Genomic DNA, 18,977 nt, shown 5'->3' on the forward strand with positions numbered 1-18,977 from the left:
CCTGAAAAAACTGACAGTTATACCAAGCGCCTGGCACTCGCCTCGTTTGCACTGACGACACGTTTGGTTGTGAAAGGTCGGACAAAGGAAAGGCTGTGTATATGGCAATATCCACATTTTATATCTGCTTATTCGATCTTGCCAATTTTGTGCGTAATATTTCAACACAACGTAAGGCGCTCTTTCTTGCTGTTATGTTTCCTTGGAAACGCACTTTTTAAAAACGTTGGCGCATTTGATGCCCCGTTGCTCTATGCCTTTGCTCCGAGGCGCATCTTATAGTGCAGGGCGGCAGAGTAATATAAACCACGGGGGGATATTTACCGTGCGTCGAAATGTCGACACAAGGTAAGTAAGCCAGAGTCACTCACGAGGAAAACCTTAAAAATGTTTACTACTGATGTGTAAAGAGGACTGCCTTTAGTCCTTCCTTTCGTATGAAATACACACACACACACACACACACACACACACACACATATTATATATATATATATATATATATATATATATATATATATATATATATTATATATATATATATATATATATATATATATATATATATATATATATATATATATATGGCACCAAGACTGCCAGAACAGAGGCCCTCGCTATGCATGTAGCGAATCAGAATAGGAAATGAGGGGCTTGTTGAAAATAACACAGAAATAAGAATTGGCAGTCAAGAAGACCTCGGAAAGCAAAAGGGAGGATGCGGTAGGTTGGAAAGATAAATTTGGAAAGAAAGAAAGTGGAGAAAAAATGCCCGCCAGGTGGGATCCGAACCCACGACCTCCAGAATACCGGTCTGGTGCGATTCTTTCTTTCTTTCTTTCTTTCTTTCTTTCTTTCTTTCTTTCTTTCTTTCGTTCTTTCTTTCTTTCTTTCTTTCCAAATTCTTTATCTGTTTCAATGACCTACTACATCTTCCCGTTTGCTTTCTGAGGTCTTATTCTGGACTGCGAACTCTTATTTCTATATATATATATATATATATATATATATATATATATATATATATATATATATATATATATATATATATACAGAAAGAAATGGAAATGCCGGCAGTCTACAACGCCAAAGAAGGCATAGGGGAATGGTTAGACTATTTTTTACCGTTAGTGACGTTACATTATTTTTTATTATTACGTGAGAAAGAAAGAAAGAAAGAAAGAAAGAAAGAAAAACACGCGCCCAGAGTGGGGACCGTCCCCCACTCTGGGCGCGTGTTTTTCTTTCTTTCTTTCTTTCTTTCTTCTTTCTTTCTTTCTTTCTTTCTTTCTTTCTTTCTTTCTTTCTCACGTAATAATAAAAAATAATGTAACGTCACTAACGGTAAAAAATAGTCTAACCATTCCCCTATGCCTTCTTTGGCGTTGTAGACTGCCGGCATTTCTTTCTGTATTTCCTAACGAGCCCCTCATTTCCAAACCTATATATATATATATATATATATATAGTATAAGTAAAGAGTCGGATACACAGCAAGAACAATAACAAACAATGTTTACTTACGTAGCGGCAACGGGACTTGCCTTCATCAGAGCAAAGTTACATGATTTTGCTGTCGCAAACATTTTGAACACATTTCTTATATAGGTTTGCATAAAACTGTGAGAAAGAGCGGAAAATGTTTCGGAAATGGGGGAGTGTGCATACAGTCAGGCTACGCCTATGTTACAACATCAACAAACAAACAAGAAAAATAAAAAGGGGGGGGGGGGGGGAACGAGAGAGAGAGAAAGGGGTCGTGTTAACAATGCAGCGTTCAAGGTTGCACCCATGACGGGTCAACCTATGCCGCGCGGGCTGCAAGTTCAGACAATGGGGGAAACTGGACAACCGCGGTTTGAAAAGAAAGGGAAGAGTATACAGTAAGGTTATCAGTGACTGCGGAAACTGGTTCTGGGGGAAGCGAAGATGGGTGTGCCCCCCCGCGGGTCAAGAGAATAGATAGGGGGCACAAAAGAGCATTTCACAGAAGCTAGCAATTGAACAGGAAATAGGTAGGGTCACAAAAGGTTAAACATGAATAGATCACAAACATTCTTAAGTGGTGGTGGGAACGAGGCCTCCCTCCCCAGGACAAATGGCATTGTTGAGCCGCATTAGGCCAATAAAGCTGCTGTATTAGGAGAGTTTCTGTATTAGGAGAGCTGCTGTATTAGGAGAGCGGTGATTATTGAACCGTATTCGGAAGGGCGTTAACTGAAACGCCCTTCCGAATACGGTTCAATAATCACCGCTCTCATGCAAAAAGCTGCCCTTATTTGCCCCTGTCAAGACATGTGAACAGCCCCGGACATGCATTTGAACATCTTAAAGCAACGATTTTAGAATCCGCCTTCAAAACGCACCACGACCGCGAGGTTCGGGAATCTTATCTCATTTATAAGTTTGGGGTCAGCCACGCTTGGAATTAATGAAAGTTACGGAAAACTAACGTGCTTATCCCTCGATTAAAATTAGCGGCTTCATAATTTTTATAACTATGTTCATTATTCCTACCCTCGAGTTTGCCATCAAAATTCGCAGAAACTCTCCTAATACAGCAGCTTTATTAGCCTAATGTGGCTCAACAATGCCATTTGTCCTGGGGAGGGAGGCCTCGTTCCCACCACCCCCTTAAGAATGTTTGTGATCTATTCATGTTTAACCTTTTGTGACCCTACCTATTTCCTGTTCAATTGCTAGCTTCTGTGAAATGCTCTTTTGTGCCCCCTATCTATTCTCTTGACCCGCGGGGGGCACACCCATCTTCGCTTCCCCCAGAACCAGTTTCCGCAGTCACTGATAACCTTACTGTATACTCTTCCCTTTCTTTTCAAACCGCGGTTGTCCAGTTTCCCCCATTGTCTGAACTTGCAGCCCCGCGCGGCATAGGTTGACCCGTCATGGTGCAACCTTGAACGCTGCATTGTTAACACGACCCCTTTCTCTCTCTCTCGTCCCCCCCCCCCCCTTTTTATTTTTCTTGTTTGTTTGTTGATGTTGTAACATAGGCGTAGCCTGACTGTATGCACACTCCCCATTTCCGAAACATTTTCCGCTCTTTCTCACAGTTTTATGCAAACCTATATAAGAAATGTGTTCAAAATGTTTGCGACAGCAAAATCATGTAACTTTGCTCTGATGAAGGCAAGTCCCGTTGCCGCTACGTAAGTAAACATTGTTTGTTATTGTTCTTGCTGTGTATCCGACTCTTTACTTATACTATTTCTGCGCGCTTTGTGAGTTTATCTTTCTCTAGATTTATATATATATATATATATACCAGAGACCCTCGTAGAATACCGGTCTGGTATATATATATATATATATATATATATATATATACTATATATATATATATATATATATATATATATATATATATATATATACCAGACCGGTATTCTGGAGGTCGTGGGTTCGGATCCCCACCGGCGGGCATTTTTTCACCACTTTCTTTTCGACTCAAAAAATTCTTAATCTCTTTCTATGACCCACCGCAACCTCCCCTTTGCTTTCCGAGGTTTTCTTGACTTCCAACCCTTATTTTCTGTCTTATTTTCATTTTCTGATTCGCTACATGCTTAACGAGGGTCTCTGTTCTGGCAGTCTTGGTGCCAAAGGGAACTTAAGAGGGTTCAACGCTGGTCGACCACTCTCGACATGTCGTAGACACTCGAGTCACGGCCGGGGGTTAAAAAGAAGGTCCCCTTCACCCCGAGTAGTCCGAGTGGCGCTGGCTACCACCCCCAATTGCATAAAACAAAAATACCTTAACATAAATACCCGAGAAAGTGCTGGGGAAACAGCCCCACTGGTAGCGTAGTGGTTATCGCACCAGACCGGTATTCTGGAGGTCGTGGGTTCGGATCCCACCCGGCGGGCATTTTTTCACCACTTTCTTTTCGACTCAAAAAATTCTTCATCTCTTTCTATGACCCACCGCAACCTCCCCTTTGCTTTCCGAGGTTTTCTTGACTGCCAACCCTTATTTTCTGTCTTATATATATATATATATATATATATATATATATATATATATATATATATATATATATATATATATATATATATATATATATATATATATATATATATCAGGGTGTCGAACCGGAACCGAACCGAACCGAAAACCGGAACTGAACCGGTATTTTTGGCGGAACTGAACCCGAACCCAAACCGTTATTTTTTGAGCAGGCTGAACCCGAACCGGAACTAAACCGAAAAAAGAAATAACGGTTACCGGTTTATGCCGAACGGTTCGACCCTCCGTGGTTGATATTGCACAGTCAATGCAATTCAGGCCTTTTTTTTTCTTTCACGTACCATCAACTTCGTACCCGCTCGCGCACTTTCCCCTCCAGACAATTCAACACTATCACGCTCTATGTAGCAACAGGGGAAATGAACGACCAACAATGCAGCAACGGTCTGTTGCTGCTGGAAGCGCGAGCGTAGTGCAAGCTGACCAAATGAAATGTCATTCTCGGCAGCTTGCAGGGGACAAAAAACGACTTTGCCCTTCCTTAGCTGCGACTTTATTGGAGCAATCAGGCTGCAGGAGTGCTCCACTGTGCAACAGCGAAAGCCCACACCCGATCTGTGCAAACTTTTTGCGTTTCATAATTTGTTTAAAAGGTCCGACACCTGCAAATTGTTAATACTTGACAAGTGTGACCGCAGAAGCTGCTCAGTGGCTAAGCCGTGCTGCTGATGCAGTTTTGTCTCTTTAAGATCTGCTTTTTTTTCGAAGGTGCACTTGTACTGACTGCACAACTCGCTACATTACTTCTACTGCTACTTGTTCCGGAGGGGAGTACTGCTGTGGACGAATTAAAAAGCGTCTAGCCAAAAAAAGCCCCATCTCATATGCTCCGCGCGTCAAATTTCCCTTTCATTTTGTAACAGCATAATATCTTATAATATTCCGCGATGTAGCACACGGAACGACGGCAGGGGGTCAGGCGGTACGATGACATACTGATTGTAATGCACTCATCCGGTATAGCTACCGCCAAAGGAATTGCAGTGGTCAGAGCAATAATGCAGTGACAGAGCGTTAACTGAAGCTTACTTTTAGCAAAAGTGTGGCTAACACATTCGATAAGGTGACAGCTAACAAATTATTCAGGGTGACCAAATAATCTAATTCATTTGTAGTATTTATGTGCCTGTGGTATGATTTTATAGTTTTTGTTACAAATATTAAAAATGTACGCCAATGGTTTATGCAGGCCTAAATTTAAGGCTTCAAGGTTATCGTGATGGGCGATTCCATAGCGACGATTGCGATTTCAACAAAAAAGGAAAGGGCAGAAAATATATCCCCCCCGTCCTACCTCTTTGTGGTGGCTTTATGAATAGTCGCTAGGACAACATAAACTCTGGGCGGGAAAGTAGGTGGTAAATCGTCGTCACTTCATCTGTTTTTCTAATATCTCGTAATTGTTTAAACTTTGCTTTGCAATTGCGCCACTGACCTTGGGGAACAACAGCATTTTGAATTTTTGTTTGTTTTTTATTTGACTGTCGTTTTAAACTAATAAATGATTTTTTTAATTTCAGTCATAATTCAACTAATCGAACCGGTTCGCGAACCGGTTCAAGCTCCTGAACCGGTTCGTGAACCGGTTCGGTACGTGATTTTGTCGAACCGGAACTGAACCGGAACGAAATGATTTCACCTGAACCCGAACCGTAACCGAACCGGTATTTTTTTCGGTTCGACACACTGATATATATATATATATATATATATATAGCGGATGCGTTCGCCGACAACGTCTGGCAGGCGGTAACGAGTGTCAGTAAAGTCAGTGAAGTAAGTAGAAAAAATAAGCATTGCCCGCGATCTTTTGCGATTGAAAATGAGCTATAACTGCGATAAAATTCGTGGGCAAGCTGTAGGGCCCGCTTCGGTGCTTCCCAGCGCCCCAGATGCCTTCCACTGTAAATTAAGAGCAACTTCCTCATTGCACTTATGCGCCGCTTCTAGTGACGACCCGATTAAATTCCGGAATTTTCGGTGGCTTCCATGGCATAAATGTTGACTGGTTTTGAGGAGTGGGTAGGAAACATTAAGAAACCTAGCGCATGGTATACGAGCTGTATGTATGTTTCAGCGGTATTTGCGGATAGAGGAAGATTTTTTTAGAACGCTGGCACCTAGTATTTGAGCATGGCAATTGTCGTTGTTTGTTTTTCTTCCCAGGCTGTGGTCATGGCGGTCGGGACTCAAGAATAGTGGGCGGACACGAAGCGGCGCCAGGACAGTGGCCCTGGATGGTGAGTGAGATGTCGAATGTTAGAAGTTGTAAGTCGAAGCTGCACGCCCCGAAGCACCGCCTGGGATAGGAGTTACGCCTGTTGCGAAGATATAAACTGATCAGCTTAGACTTTTTAGAGTTGTTTTAAGTGCCCCTTGCTTTGCACACGTGGCGCCTTTGTTTTTCACCTCCGCAAGAATAAAGAAAACAAGAAACAAATACATGCCATGCCTGAGAATCGAACCCGCAGCCGCTAGGTGTACAACAGCTGAACTCCGTAGCCAATGGACCACAGTAGAGAGTGCACTACACAGAAGAAATTCGCGCGCAAAATAAGAGTGCCTGACAGTCTGCAAAGTCACTTTCATATGCAGCCAAACTGCAAATCTGTGTTTTTTATGTAGTGTTACATTGGCGAAGGCGTCCCGCAACCGACCTCAGATGCCGTGAAGACCACGAATTCCGTTCCTGGTAGCGTGGGTGAGCGGCTTGCAGGGGAGGTGCCGTCGATTTGTTTAGTGAATGGCCAGAAGAGAGTAGCGACGATACGGGAGGAGCGCCCTGGCGTGCTTACAGCACGGCAGTCGAACGGGCAGAGTAACGCTCTCAGTCGAGCCCGCGATGGGAACTAACTCGGCTCGCTTGTGGGCGAGAATTCACAGCCAGAAGTCTCAACGGACCACAGCCTTTCGGCCCAATGCGAACGTCATAAAAAAAGTACAAACAAGCAAAAAACTCTTCACAGGTCGCGTGTAGCGTTCGCACAAGGCGGTGGTGCAACGGACGACAGAGTCAAACACACACAAACGAAAACACTCTTGCAGAGCCGGAGAGGCGATGAATTACTCGCCCCGGCCGTCAAAGGCCGTTAGAGAGGATTCTGGCCGCGTCGTATTTTCGAAGTCACGAGATCGCTGCAAATGTCTTCCTCTTCCAAGCATCGATGCTATGCGAGAAAGCATCAATGCACGCTGTCGCGCTGTCGAAGCCCACCCACCACGTCAATACGCGCACACACTCAGTTGATTCGTAACAGCTGTGTGTATACAGACCAGTGTTCTGTAATGGGAACCGCTCGGATATCGCGCGCCTCATTGCAGTTATACGCACAATAGATAGAACTTAACAGAGTTAAAACGTGATGACTGTGAAATAATGTCTGGCTAAAGCAAGTTTGGCTTAACCGAATTTTCTCAATTTCTTGCGTGGTAATTTCAAACAGCGATAAGAGAGAGTCCATATCAAAATGAAAAAGAAATAAATTTTCGTCTTGATGACATTAAGATTCCTCTCGCTTCTCCGACTGCTATGTAAGATAAGTGGTTTAGGGATATTTGTGTGGAAAGCTGTGTGCTGACAAAGGAAGCCAATTGCCTCGTGTATTTCGCAAACTCTTTGGTCGCTCCTGCAAACACTGTGGGACAGCTGCATTGACACTTGTCCTTTCATCTCCAACGCCCATCCTTACGACCATTTCTGGCCCACACCCATCGTGAAAATAAAACAGCGAGAATATCCCTGAACACAAAAACGAAATCCCACACATGCTGGAGGCCATACACGACTTGATCTCTAAGAAGTTGATCCGGATGGTACAAACGTCACGCTGTGGGGTCTCCAGGACAATCTTTAATAAAAAATAAACGTGTAGCTGAGGTTGTTCGTATGTGAGTGTAACGAGAGGGAAGTAATCGGTTCCACCATATCCCGAAATCTATCTTAAAACGTTGTGGCGTAACGAGCCTGCTGTTCGGCTTGAAGTTGTGCCCATAGACGTCCTTCTATGTAAAGATACGATCTCGGCAGTAACGGATGCTCTATAATGCCGCTTGCAGGAGCCAAATCCTGATGCGTTTTGTAAGGTGGATAGCCAGCTGACGTGGGGATCTGGGAAATGTGGAATCCCGTGTTGAGACGATGATAAGCCACTGTGAGATAAGAAAATAATAAAGTCACCATTACAAGGTGTTCATTTATGCGGGTGTAGAACGAGAGCGTCCAGCGAAAAAAAAAAACCGTTTCAGATTTCCCGCTTCGAATAGGCAAATGCTAAAAACCGCGTGCGCGGCATAATTTCGCACGCAGAAACACGCCTGATGGCAGAGTGTTTTGACCACTGGCTTTGACTAATACCTGAGTGTTTATACCACCTTCCTCCTCAGAATTTATGAATTTAAGGATCTGTAATATGGGTTTCTATAATCCCGGGAAGCTTCAAACGTACACTGAGGGAATTAAGAAAATCAATGCGAGGTTGTTAGAACGGCATGGGCAAAACTAGAACCAGAACTTCGCTGCACTCATCCTCTCAGAACTATCCAGTAGAGACAAATTTGAATTAAGCACAGACGTACCAAATCCGGGAGCGAACACTGCAAAACGCTTGTTTTTTGTTTTCAATCAAATAATTAGTTGCCACATTACTGACCATCATAACACGAGACCAGAGCAAGATAGGTGAGAACAGCCAAATGGTGCTATCCAAGTCGCGGGATTTCACGGTATTTCTGTTGACTGCTGCTTCACTCTCGCCGCCTGCGCATCCCTGCTACCGCCCATCTTTCGCAGGCTGCCATATTCCTGGAGGGTCGTCGCGGACGTGAATTCTGGTGCGGGGGAGCGCTTATCAACGAGCGCTACGTCCTGACGGCCGCCCATTGTCTGTCACATCCTTCTGGATTCAGGTACTACGAGCGCATTTGCTTGTCCCCCTCTCGCCGCCCCAATCTGGACATGATTTATTTCACATTTAGTGAAACGCGGTTGCACTCCTTCAGTGCCATCCAATGTTTAATCTCGTTTTTTTCTTACATCAACAGTATTTGTTCAAACGGAAGTGCACTGTAAAGACTCAGCACTCGTTCCAAGAAAAGAAAACATACGCAATACGTGACCAGGCGGCGCTACTTGCTTCGATACTTGGGCCGGCGCGCGAAGTTTCAAGGGGTAATGCATAGAGTTTCTTACAGTATACACTAGAGAGGAATCTGGCGGTAGCGTCTATGCTGCTCACATCAAGGTCGTCTGTGTCGTCATGGACCGCCATTATACATCGCGCTCGCCTTAGTTTCATCATTGGCTTGGATTGAAACGGTTTAGTGACCGCAAATTTAAGCAAAGTGCCACAAAAACGCGAAGAACAGTGTGCAATGAAGTAAGTGGAAAATAAAAACAGGCTGTTTTAAAACTACGGAAAAAGAGGTAAATCGTATTTTTGCCGGAACAATTGCGCCTGCTGTTCCGCAGGCCAAGGTTGTAGTTACGAACAATGTTAATATATTTTTTTTTTTGGGGGGGGGGGGGGGGGGGGGGGGGCTCATTAGAGACTGCGATTTTATTAATTTTACCATTATTTCAAAAAATAGGTTGTTTGAATTGTTTCGAAAGTTTTTTGAGTGTGCCTATGAAAACGCTGCCTTCGTAGTGAGCCGGTGCACCGCGACCGCCACCTAGTTTAACAAGAAAAAAAAAACGTGGCGTTAAGCAGTCGTGGACGATGACAAGATAGGACGCATACAAGCGCCCGTATCTGCCGTATCTTGTCTTCGTCGAAGTACGATTTGTTTCTTCTTTTCGTCGGCTACAAATTTAGCGGCGGCATATTACCCGCTCAGTCATACGTCCTTCGACTGCGTCATGAGTAACGTCAGGTGGTATCACGCATTGCCTTTGTGTCACAGAAAGGGGAGGATTTCGGCTTCCTTGTAGCTCGTAAACGTGTTAATGCATAGTGAAGAAATCAAATCCCCAAAACCGCTTAAGACTCCAATTGTCATGCCAATACTAATCCAAAAAGGGGGTCTTCCCATGAACCCCCATGACGACATGGCTTACAAGGCGCAGTTTCCTCTCTAGCATACTTACGAAGAAACTCTATGGGGTAATGACGGCAAAATTAAAGTTTGATTCAGTCGCAAGATTGACTCCTTAGAATCACAGCCACATCCCTTTTATTACAAACTTCACTAAAATAAGCTATACAACTAGGATAACAGAGAATGGCCGTGCGACCCACTAGCTAATTTCCCGCACTAGGACCTATGACGCAATATGGGCAGCTGTGCGGTTTGCTGAGGCCGACAAAAGCAAACGCAAGTTACGCAAGGCTTGTAAGCTTGCAGAGTGAGCTATTTTCGCTTCAATTTTGCATATTATTTTTGTAGCCGTAAGAATGGTGGGGTAAGCAATGGAAGTAACGAACGCACACATAAACATAGAAGCACCATTTCGTACTGCGCGCATTCTTCTTGTTATAGTTGCACACCAGTCCGGCGATTTGGGTTTGTCTCACACGAAACTGGCCAATTGGCATGAGCGGCATTGTCTTGCGTGTTGAGCATACTCAATGTTTCATGAAACAATTACTATCCACGGTAATAAAAATTAGCCAGGTGTAAATCTGGTCAAAAACAGAGCGAGTGCGGACAGCTTGCCGGAGCGGTAATGTGGCACCATCTAGAGGACAGACGGTAAACGAAGCAACGAAAGACGTTTCGTCGTCCGCTGCAGCCGTGGTCAACGTGCTTAAAGCTCGTTTCAAACACCTGCCCTGCATACATCGCTCAGGTCCCGAAACACACGATTTTGCGGGAGATTCGAAATTTTTGCTTAAATTGTCTAATTTCTCAGCAAATAAAGCATCGTTTGTTAGTGGACAAACGCTGAGGGCACTATGAAACATTTATTCTTTAAAAAAAAACACACACTTGTATTTCGTCTCCATGGCCCCTTCAAATACTGTGCGATGGAAGCGCGGCGCGGGGTCGCATTTTGATGGACAAAGATTTTTGTTATCACCGATGGCAGGGTTAGCGGTATAGAAAACATGGACACTACAGGCTGGACTACTTTTTGCTTCGACCTAATAATCCCGCTTTTCGTAGTTCCTTTTGCTATCGTTAAACGGCAAACGTTGTCTTCTTTGTTTGGAAATAAACAGTTAAAGATGGCTCTTCTGCCTTCCCTTTTCGTGACAATTTTTTGTGACATCAAAAAGTACGTTTTATGGGCGAAAAGCGAACTCAGAAAAACAAAACTTACTCTTTCAGGATTTTTGACGTCACAAATGGTATAGGAGAATATATCGGGCAGCCATGCCCGTTTTCACAATCCCCCCCAAAATCTGCTAAAATTCAGAGAGAGAGAGAGAGACAGACAGAAATAATGATTCATTAAATAGTTTAGCTCCAACCCAAAAATGAGCTGGCTACTTTAAGCATTGGAGTATACAGAAGGTACTATAGTTGTCCTAATGAACCCCAAGAATAAGTACATTGAAACAGCAGCGGCTTAAAGGTCGCATGTACACTCAGTAACTACTTGCTATGTATCACACACGCACACACACACACGCACACACACACACACACGCACACACACACACACACGCACGCACGCACGCACGCACACAAGCGCGCGCACTCACTCACTCACTCACTCACTCACTCACTCACTCACTCACTCACTCACTCACTCACTCACTCACTCACTCACTCACTCACTCACTCACTCACTCACTCACTCACTCACTCACTCACTCACTCACTCACTCACTCACTCACTCACTCACTCACTCACTCACTCACTCACTCACTCACTCACTCACTCACTCACTCACTCACTCACTCACTCACTCACTCACTCACTCACTCACTCACTCACTCACTCACTCACTCACTCACTCACTCACTCACTCACTCACTCACTCACTCACTCACTCACTCACTCACTCACTCACTCACTCACTCACTCACTCACTCACTCACTCACTCACTCACTCACTCACTCACTCACTCACTCACTCACTCACTCACTCACTCACTCACTCACTCACTCACTCACTCACTCACTCACTCACTCACTCACTCACTCACTCACTCACTCACTCACTCACTCACTCACTCACTCACTCACTCACTCACTCACTCACTCACTCACTCACTCACTCACTCACTCACTCACTCACTCACTCACTCACTCACTCACTCACTCACTCACTCACTCACTCACTCACTCACTCACTCACTCACTCACTCACTCACTCACTCACTCACTCACTCACTCACTCACTCACTCACTCACTCACTCACTCACTCACTCACTCACTCACTCACTCACTCACTCACTCACTCACTCACTCACTCACTCACTCACTCACTCACTCACTCACTCACTCACTCACTCACTCACTCACTCACTCACTCACTCGCACGAGCGCACCAGTAATTGGCTTACTGACGTCACACACAGTTACCCACTGATACGGCTCCTATTCATATCCCTGTAAATGCGATGATAGGTGCGAAGCGCGTGCGGACGTATTAGTTCAAGAAAATTGGGACTGCTTGCAAAAGTGGTGCACGGCTGGAGAAATAGCGGTGCCGGGGGTCGGGCTAGCTTTTTTCCGGTTTTGCTAAGGTTTGCTAGGCTTTGTTTCGGCTAGGCTAAGTGTTAATGGATGAGACCAAGTGTAGCCGGATTTTACAAGGCCTTTCCGGTCGCTCCCCCGTGCTGACAGTGGATCCCAGGGAGGAAGAAGAGCTATCTCAACCCCCAACTCCATTGTTTCTCTAGCCTTGTACCACTAAAGCGAACTGCGCCATTTGTTTTGCGTTTTATTAACCTATGAAAGACTATCAACTAGTACAGTAAGGGGTGCGCATATGCAGATGCCCCTTGTGCTCACTCTCGAGCAGGCGCGACAGCCGGCTTCATTGCCATAACACCCTATCTGCGGTGGTGCACCCTTTACAGGCATCGGAGTTCTTTTTCTTGGTATTTTTTTTATTGATTGATTGATTGCAGGGTTTAACGCGTCGACGCACCGCAGGCGATGAGGCGCGCCGTAGTGGAGGGCTCCGGATTAATTTTGACCACCTGGGGATCTTTAACGTGCGCCGAAATCTCGTACACACGGGCGTTTTTGCTTTTCGCCTCCATAAGAAAAGCGGCCGCCGCGGCCGGAAATCGAACCCGCTACATCGTGCTCAGCAGCGCAACGCCTTAGCCACTGAGCCACCGCGGCGGGTGGTATTTTTTTTTTGCTAACGCCACCGGAACAAGCTCAAGCCTAAACAGTTCCGCTGTTAATAGTTCAAAAACGTCGTTTCTGCATGGCTACCAGCTATGGTATTTTGTGGGTATCGGTTGTCGGAAACGTTGTTGTGTCGGAAATTTGTTAATGTCAATAGGTATCAGCTCGATTATGAAATACAGAAAGCTGGAATTTCTGGTCTACATTATTTAAAACTGTCTTGCTCTCCACTTCACAACTTACAAAAAAACAAGGTAAAACGTGTCAATTGCCGCCTCCCTCTCTCTGGTGTCTTTCTGCATCCGCAACAGCACTTGCCAAACTCAACGAACCTCCAACCGACTCCGAAACCTTCGCTTGAGTTTTACAACCACTCAGATTGTTTATTGAAGTGCGCTACATTCAAGCTATCCAAATCTCTGTCAGTTCCTGTTCTGGATGTTATTTACGCATGCAGGTTACGACAGACATACAGGATCTCTGTCGTATACATAGCACTAGCGGTCATCCCGGTTTCCGTAATGCTTTTTTTTTCTTTATGGCCAATCTTCAGCAGCGGTCATCACGTGCGCCTCACACGCGCAATGTCCCCGGTTCAAACCCGGGCGGTAACATGTTTTTAGTTTTTTCTCGAATGACGCTCTCTATGGCTGGTTGAAGCTCTCTATGGCTATGGCGTGCGTGCGTGCGTGCGCGCGCGCGCCCACCCGCCCGCCAGCCTACACACACACACACACACACGCACACACGCACGCACGCACGCACGCACGCACGCACGCACACACACACACACACACACACACACGCGCACGCGCACGCGCACACACACACACACACACACACACACACACACACACACACACACACACACACACATATACACACACGCACGCACGCACGCGCACGCACACATGCATGCACGCATGATAACCACGTATACGATAAAGATACAATAATACTATGTTTGCTAAGACATGAAGGAATATTTACGGTACATTACCCACAGCCATATCTTCCCCACATTTAGATATACGTTATAGTAAAGCGGCACTGAAGCGGAGGAGGAGGGGAGAAAACTTTATTTACCAGTGAAATTTCGCTGGTTGGGGGTCGGGGTCCTCAGTCCAGGACAAAGTAATTTTTTTCAATTCATTGAACGCCATCCCGAATAGGCCTGGATTTGTTCTTTACGCCTGAAATGGTTAGAAACAATAAATAGCTGCTTGGACATATTCATCAGTTTCGATTCTTGTTGTACTGAAAACCGGCACGTACACTTTTTCTTGCGTTCGTTAGCGAGTATATCAAGCCTTCAACACCGTATCACGCCATAGCCGTTCGGGATGAGAGGGAGTTCGTCATGATAGCGATGATTACGATAAAAAATGGGGGCACAAAAGCCGCCTTCGAGTAGTTTGAATAACGTTGTCTGCGCCGTTTAGCGGTGGCGTAGCACAAACCCTCTCATTGAATTTGTGTGTGTATAAACAATGCACGTTGCGGATATGCACCTTCGTGCACGCAGCCACAACGAAAACCAATTTGTGAAGAAGGGAATGTATGCCACACTGCGTCAAGAAAATATCACCAAAAAGCTTTATGAGCCTCGCAAACACCCCCAAATCTCCAAATAAGAGGTTTGTAACGATGCAGAAAAATTAAATGTTGGGCACATAAAAAAACATTCATCTGATATAAGTACAGAACAACGAAAGAAATAGAAGGCAGCCGTTTTATTTCCTGCTGTGTGATGCGCGCGCAGGGTCTCGCTGCTTGGTGTGTAGCATTACAGACTGTTGAGTCTTCGTAAGAGCATCTCAAAAATATCTTAGGGAAGTCCACGCATTTCGAATACTCGGCGAGGCATTTCAGCACTGAACCTCAGAAGTAAGCTAGAAAGGACCAGTTACACACGATCTTCTGACCGATGCTCTTAAGGAAGTTATTCTGTCTCCCCTCATGTGTTGCAAACCTGTGCGGGATACAGCTTGAAATTATTCAGAGGTGTCGGAAGCTGGCAAAATAACTGAATTACTGGAAATACGCTTTTTAATGCACTGAAGCATCAAAACGGGCGATTACTTGCACGGGCACTGCTGCCCCTCACAAGCGCAGTATAGCAGACGATAGCGGCGCGAATCCCAACGCTGACGTCAGTAGCCAGGGGGCGCCACTCAAACATCTCACCGCCGATAGGTGACAGCGAAACAGGAAGTCTACCCGCATGCAAGGGCGTCATTGTGCTCATCTTCGCGCATTTTTTTCTTCCGTCCACGACGTATACGCTTTTCTGAGTCGACATTCCTAAAATTACGTGTTCAGTTAGTATAGTTGCTGCTTGGACATTACATGTTCTCACCTTTTTTTATTTTCAGTGAACAGCTTCAGGGTACCTTGTTCACACATTCACAGATGGTTCTACAAACGTAATGCGACCACTGAGTGCTGGTTTTGGTTTGAAGCCTCTGCCCGCTACCGCATAAGTGATGATAAAATACCATGCGGTACTTCTACAATTGTCCTATATAGCGCCTACTAAGCAACGCTGCAGTACTTGTTAGCGTTAGCAACACCACCTCTCTTTTATTTGGCATTTCAGAGCAGTTCCTGGAAAGTACAGGATTGCTTTCGCAGTAACGAATACAAGACACCTTATGTTCTCCTGCCTTATCTTCAGTGCAAAGCAGACGCACTCGCCATGGAGCCCGCTTTACAGGCAAACCCCGTCATCGTGGCACGGTCCCGATGACGAGTCGACGCTGTAAAGGCAACCCTCTGGGGTCTCGCGTTCTCCTCCGCAGGTACCGGCCGGCCCAGCTGAGCGTCCGTCTGGGCGAGCACCACATCTACAGCGACCGGGACCAGGCGCGGCCCGTGGACTTCCGTATCGAGGCGGCCACGCAGCATCCACGCTTCGCCCGCCACGGCTTCTACAACGACATCGCGCTGCTGCGCCTCGCTGAGCCGGCAGAGTTCAACGAGGCCATCAGGCCCATCTGCCTGCCTGAAGCGTCTTTCACTACGGCACCCGCTGCTGCTGCAGCGGACCCCACGGTTGCGTCCAAGGCAGGATTGAGAGCCAACGCGCTCGCGGGGCTAATGGCCACGGCCATAGGCTGGGGCACCTTATCCTACGGTAAGATGGTACTATCCGGCGGTGGCCACTCTTCTGATGGAGGCGAAAAGCGAAAACGCCAGTGTGTTGGAGATCGGGAGCACGCTTAAGATCCCTAGGTGGTCGAAAGTAATACGAAGCCCTCCACTACGGCGTGCCTCATCACCTGTGTAGTGTCGGCGTGTTAAATCTCATAGTTAATCAATCGGTTAAATTAAGATGGTACTACCGGTCTCTCCGTTATGTCGTTTCGGACTGCCCACGCCCTGCTCAGAGCTGTTCTGGGCAGCAGAATAAAATGGACCACTTGCACACCTAGACGAAAGTTCAATCAACACAAGAATACTGCACTGCAGGTGTGTTAGATGCTGCTGGCGTGAGGGGTTGGGGATGGAGGGAGGATTTCGATTTAGTTGACATTCCCTGACCATGAGGTACACTGAGACTGGGGCTTGGCAGTAAATACATAGGGGATGATAGAGAGTAGGATGGATGGAGTATAGTATTGGGTACGGGTGTGTATTGGTCTGTAGTTGCCTCGGGACGACTTCCTGTTCTTTGGTGACCTGATCGGTGATCGGCGTAAATGAGCAGGGGTTGCCAGGTCCGCTCCGACACTTCTTGCGGTGCCCGGTGGGCGAGTTCTTGGTCAGGACATGTGCCGTCTGGTTGTCGGAAAGAGCAGAGTGGGCCGGGGTCCATATTATTTTGACTTGCTTCTAGGGGAGTCGTCGGAGCAGAACCCGAAGCGCTTGTCTTGAAATCCTACCTGCTTGGTATGCTCGGTAGGTGGCTTGACAGTCGGTAATAATTACTTTGGCCTTTGTGTGGAAGAAAGCGAGGGCGATAGCAGCTTCTTCAGCCTGCTGGCTGTTACACGATTAAAGTGTCAGACTTCAAGTAACGTCGGTTCAGGAGGTAACGACCGCCGGTCTTACCCCGTACCTAGGGTATTCCGGCGCGCCAATAGACGACGTGGTCTTGGTCTCCATACGGTTTTTCTAATGCTGTAGGTCTTGCTATGCGTCTTCGCTCATGGTGTGGAGGGGACGTATTCCGTGGTATTGGTCGGACAAGACTTCTTGTCCCTTATGTCAGTGAGGGATGTCCACTGCGTTTTCCTTAATGGGCTGTGCCGTGTACCCAAGCTTACCTCGCGTTTCCTTTTCTGTTGGACTTGCTCCGAGTCTTCCTTTCTGCGCTGTTAGGTGGGCCTCTATGAGTTCTTCGATGGTAGTGTGCAGGCTCAAAGTACGAACAATATGTGGCGTCAAGAAAGCGTCAGCTTCGGCAGGCATCGTAGGGCGGTCTCAAGGACGATGTGAGAAGGCACTCTGTAATTCGGTCGTTTTAAAACGATATTAGCGAGAGTTTTGAAAACAAGCGGTAATGCAATAACAACTGCTACAATAATAATAAGATTACTAATAATAAGAAACGATGTTACTCGATGTCGAGTTTAGGCCACCCGAAAAACTTTATCGTCCGATGGAACAAAGTGTCAGCTGTTGTTGGTGTGTTTTGTCCTCTTTTAAAAGAAAGCCATTCCGGCTTGGAGTCGAACGCGCCGCCGCATGGAAATAACTTCGGCGCACACTTGGGGACTGGGTTGCGATTAAACCTCGTGGCATGATTTGGTCTTCTCCCTAACTGTATACGGTATACACGACTGTATCCGCAGGCGGCTCGAACAGTGGAAGCCTGCAGCAGGTATCGTTCCCTATCTGGCGCAACGAGGACTGCGACCGGAGATACGTGCAGCCCATCACCAAGGGCTTCCTCTGCGCCGGATACATCGAGGGCGGAAAGGACGCCTGCCAGGTACGTGTATATATGCGAGCGTACGGCCGGCATCTTTTCACCGAAAATGTGGCATCACTTTGCATCAATGGCCCTAAAAATTATCCTGCTACTTTTTAAAGCGGAGCTTTCTGTCTCACTTTTGGCGGGGACGTAAAATGCACTGCAGGAAAGTGAACTGCAGGAAGTCCAACAATGGGTTTCTACAAATGGCACATGATGATGATGAAATGCGAAGCTTTCTCCGACACAAATGAAAAGTCCACAATCCAATAAGCTAATGTCGAAATCTACGGCAACGTTGAGCTAACCGAATTAGCGCATTCAGATCACTCAATCACAAACTAAGAGATAGAAAATCATAACACCACATTCGGTTAGCTCAGTTTGAACTTTGGCTTATTTGATTGTGGACATTTGTATCGGAGAAAGCTCCGCGTTTTAACCACGCGTTCTTCCATAAAGGAGCGTTAGCTTTTATATTACGGGTAGTCACTGAGAGGCACAGGTACGAATTTAAATAAAAATTTTACAGTATTGGGACTGTTATGTGCGTGACAGAAAAATGAGTCACCGACGGGATCCACACGCCAGTATCTGTCTAGTCAGAAAATAGTTTGATTCTCAATTCCCTGATGTTTGCTCCGGTGGCCATGGTAAAATAGACTCATGAATTTTGCACACGTGGGAGAACAAAGACATCATGCAGAAAATTCTCCACACGCAACCGCGTAAACGTTCCTTGCTCATAAGGCTCCATAGA

At 46.0% G+C, this 18,977-nt stretch overlaps 1 protein-coding gene across 1 annotated transcript in view; it reads left to right on the plus strand.

Annotated features, from left to right (window-relative positions):
* The window catches only part of LOC144179307 (uncharacterized), a 142,261-nt gene that overhangs the window by 117,206 nt on the left and 6,078 nt on the right, over positions 1–18,977 (plus strand). Inside the window, exons 5-8 of the mRNA XM_077707604.1 lie at positions 6,212–6,285; positions 8,835–8,950; positions 16,101–16,435; positions 18,096–18,235. Of these exons, the coding sequence (XP_077563730.1) occupies positions 6,212–6,285; positions 8,835–8,950; positions 16,101–16,435; positions 18,096–18,235 (665 nt within the window). The remainder of the gene's footprint in view (positions 1–6,211; positions 6,286–8,834; positions 8,951–16,100; positions 16,436–18,095; positions 18,236–18,977) is intronic.

This window comes from Haemaphysalis longicornis, unplaced genomic scaffold (assembly GCF_048455015.1).
Source record: "Haemaphysalis longicornis isolate Haplotype H1 unplaced genomic scaffold, Haemaphysalis longicornis Haplotype H1 scaffold_4, whole genome shotgun sequence".
NCBI classification, from domain to species: Eukaryota; Metazoa; Arthropoda; class Arachnida; order Ixodida; family Ixodidae; genus Haemaphysalis; species Haemaphysalis longicornis.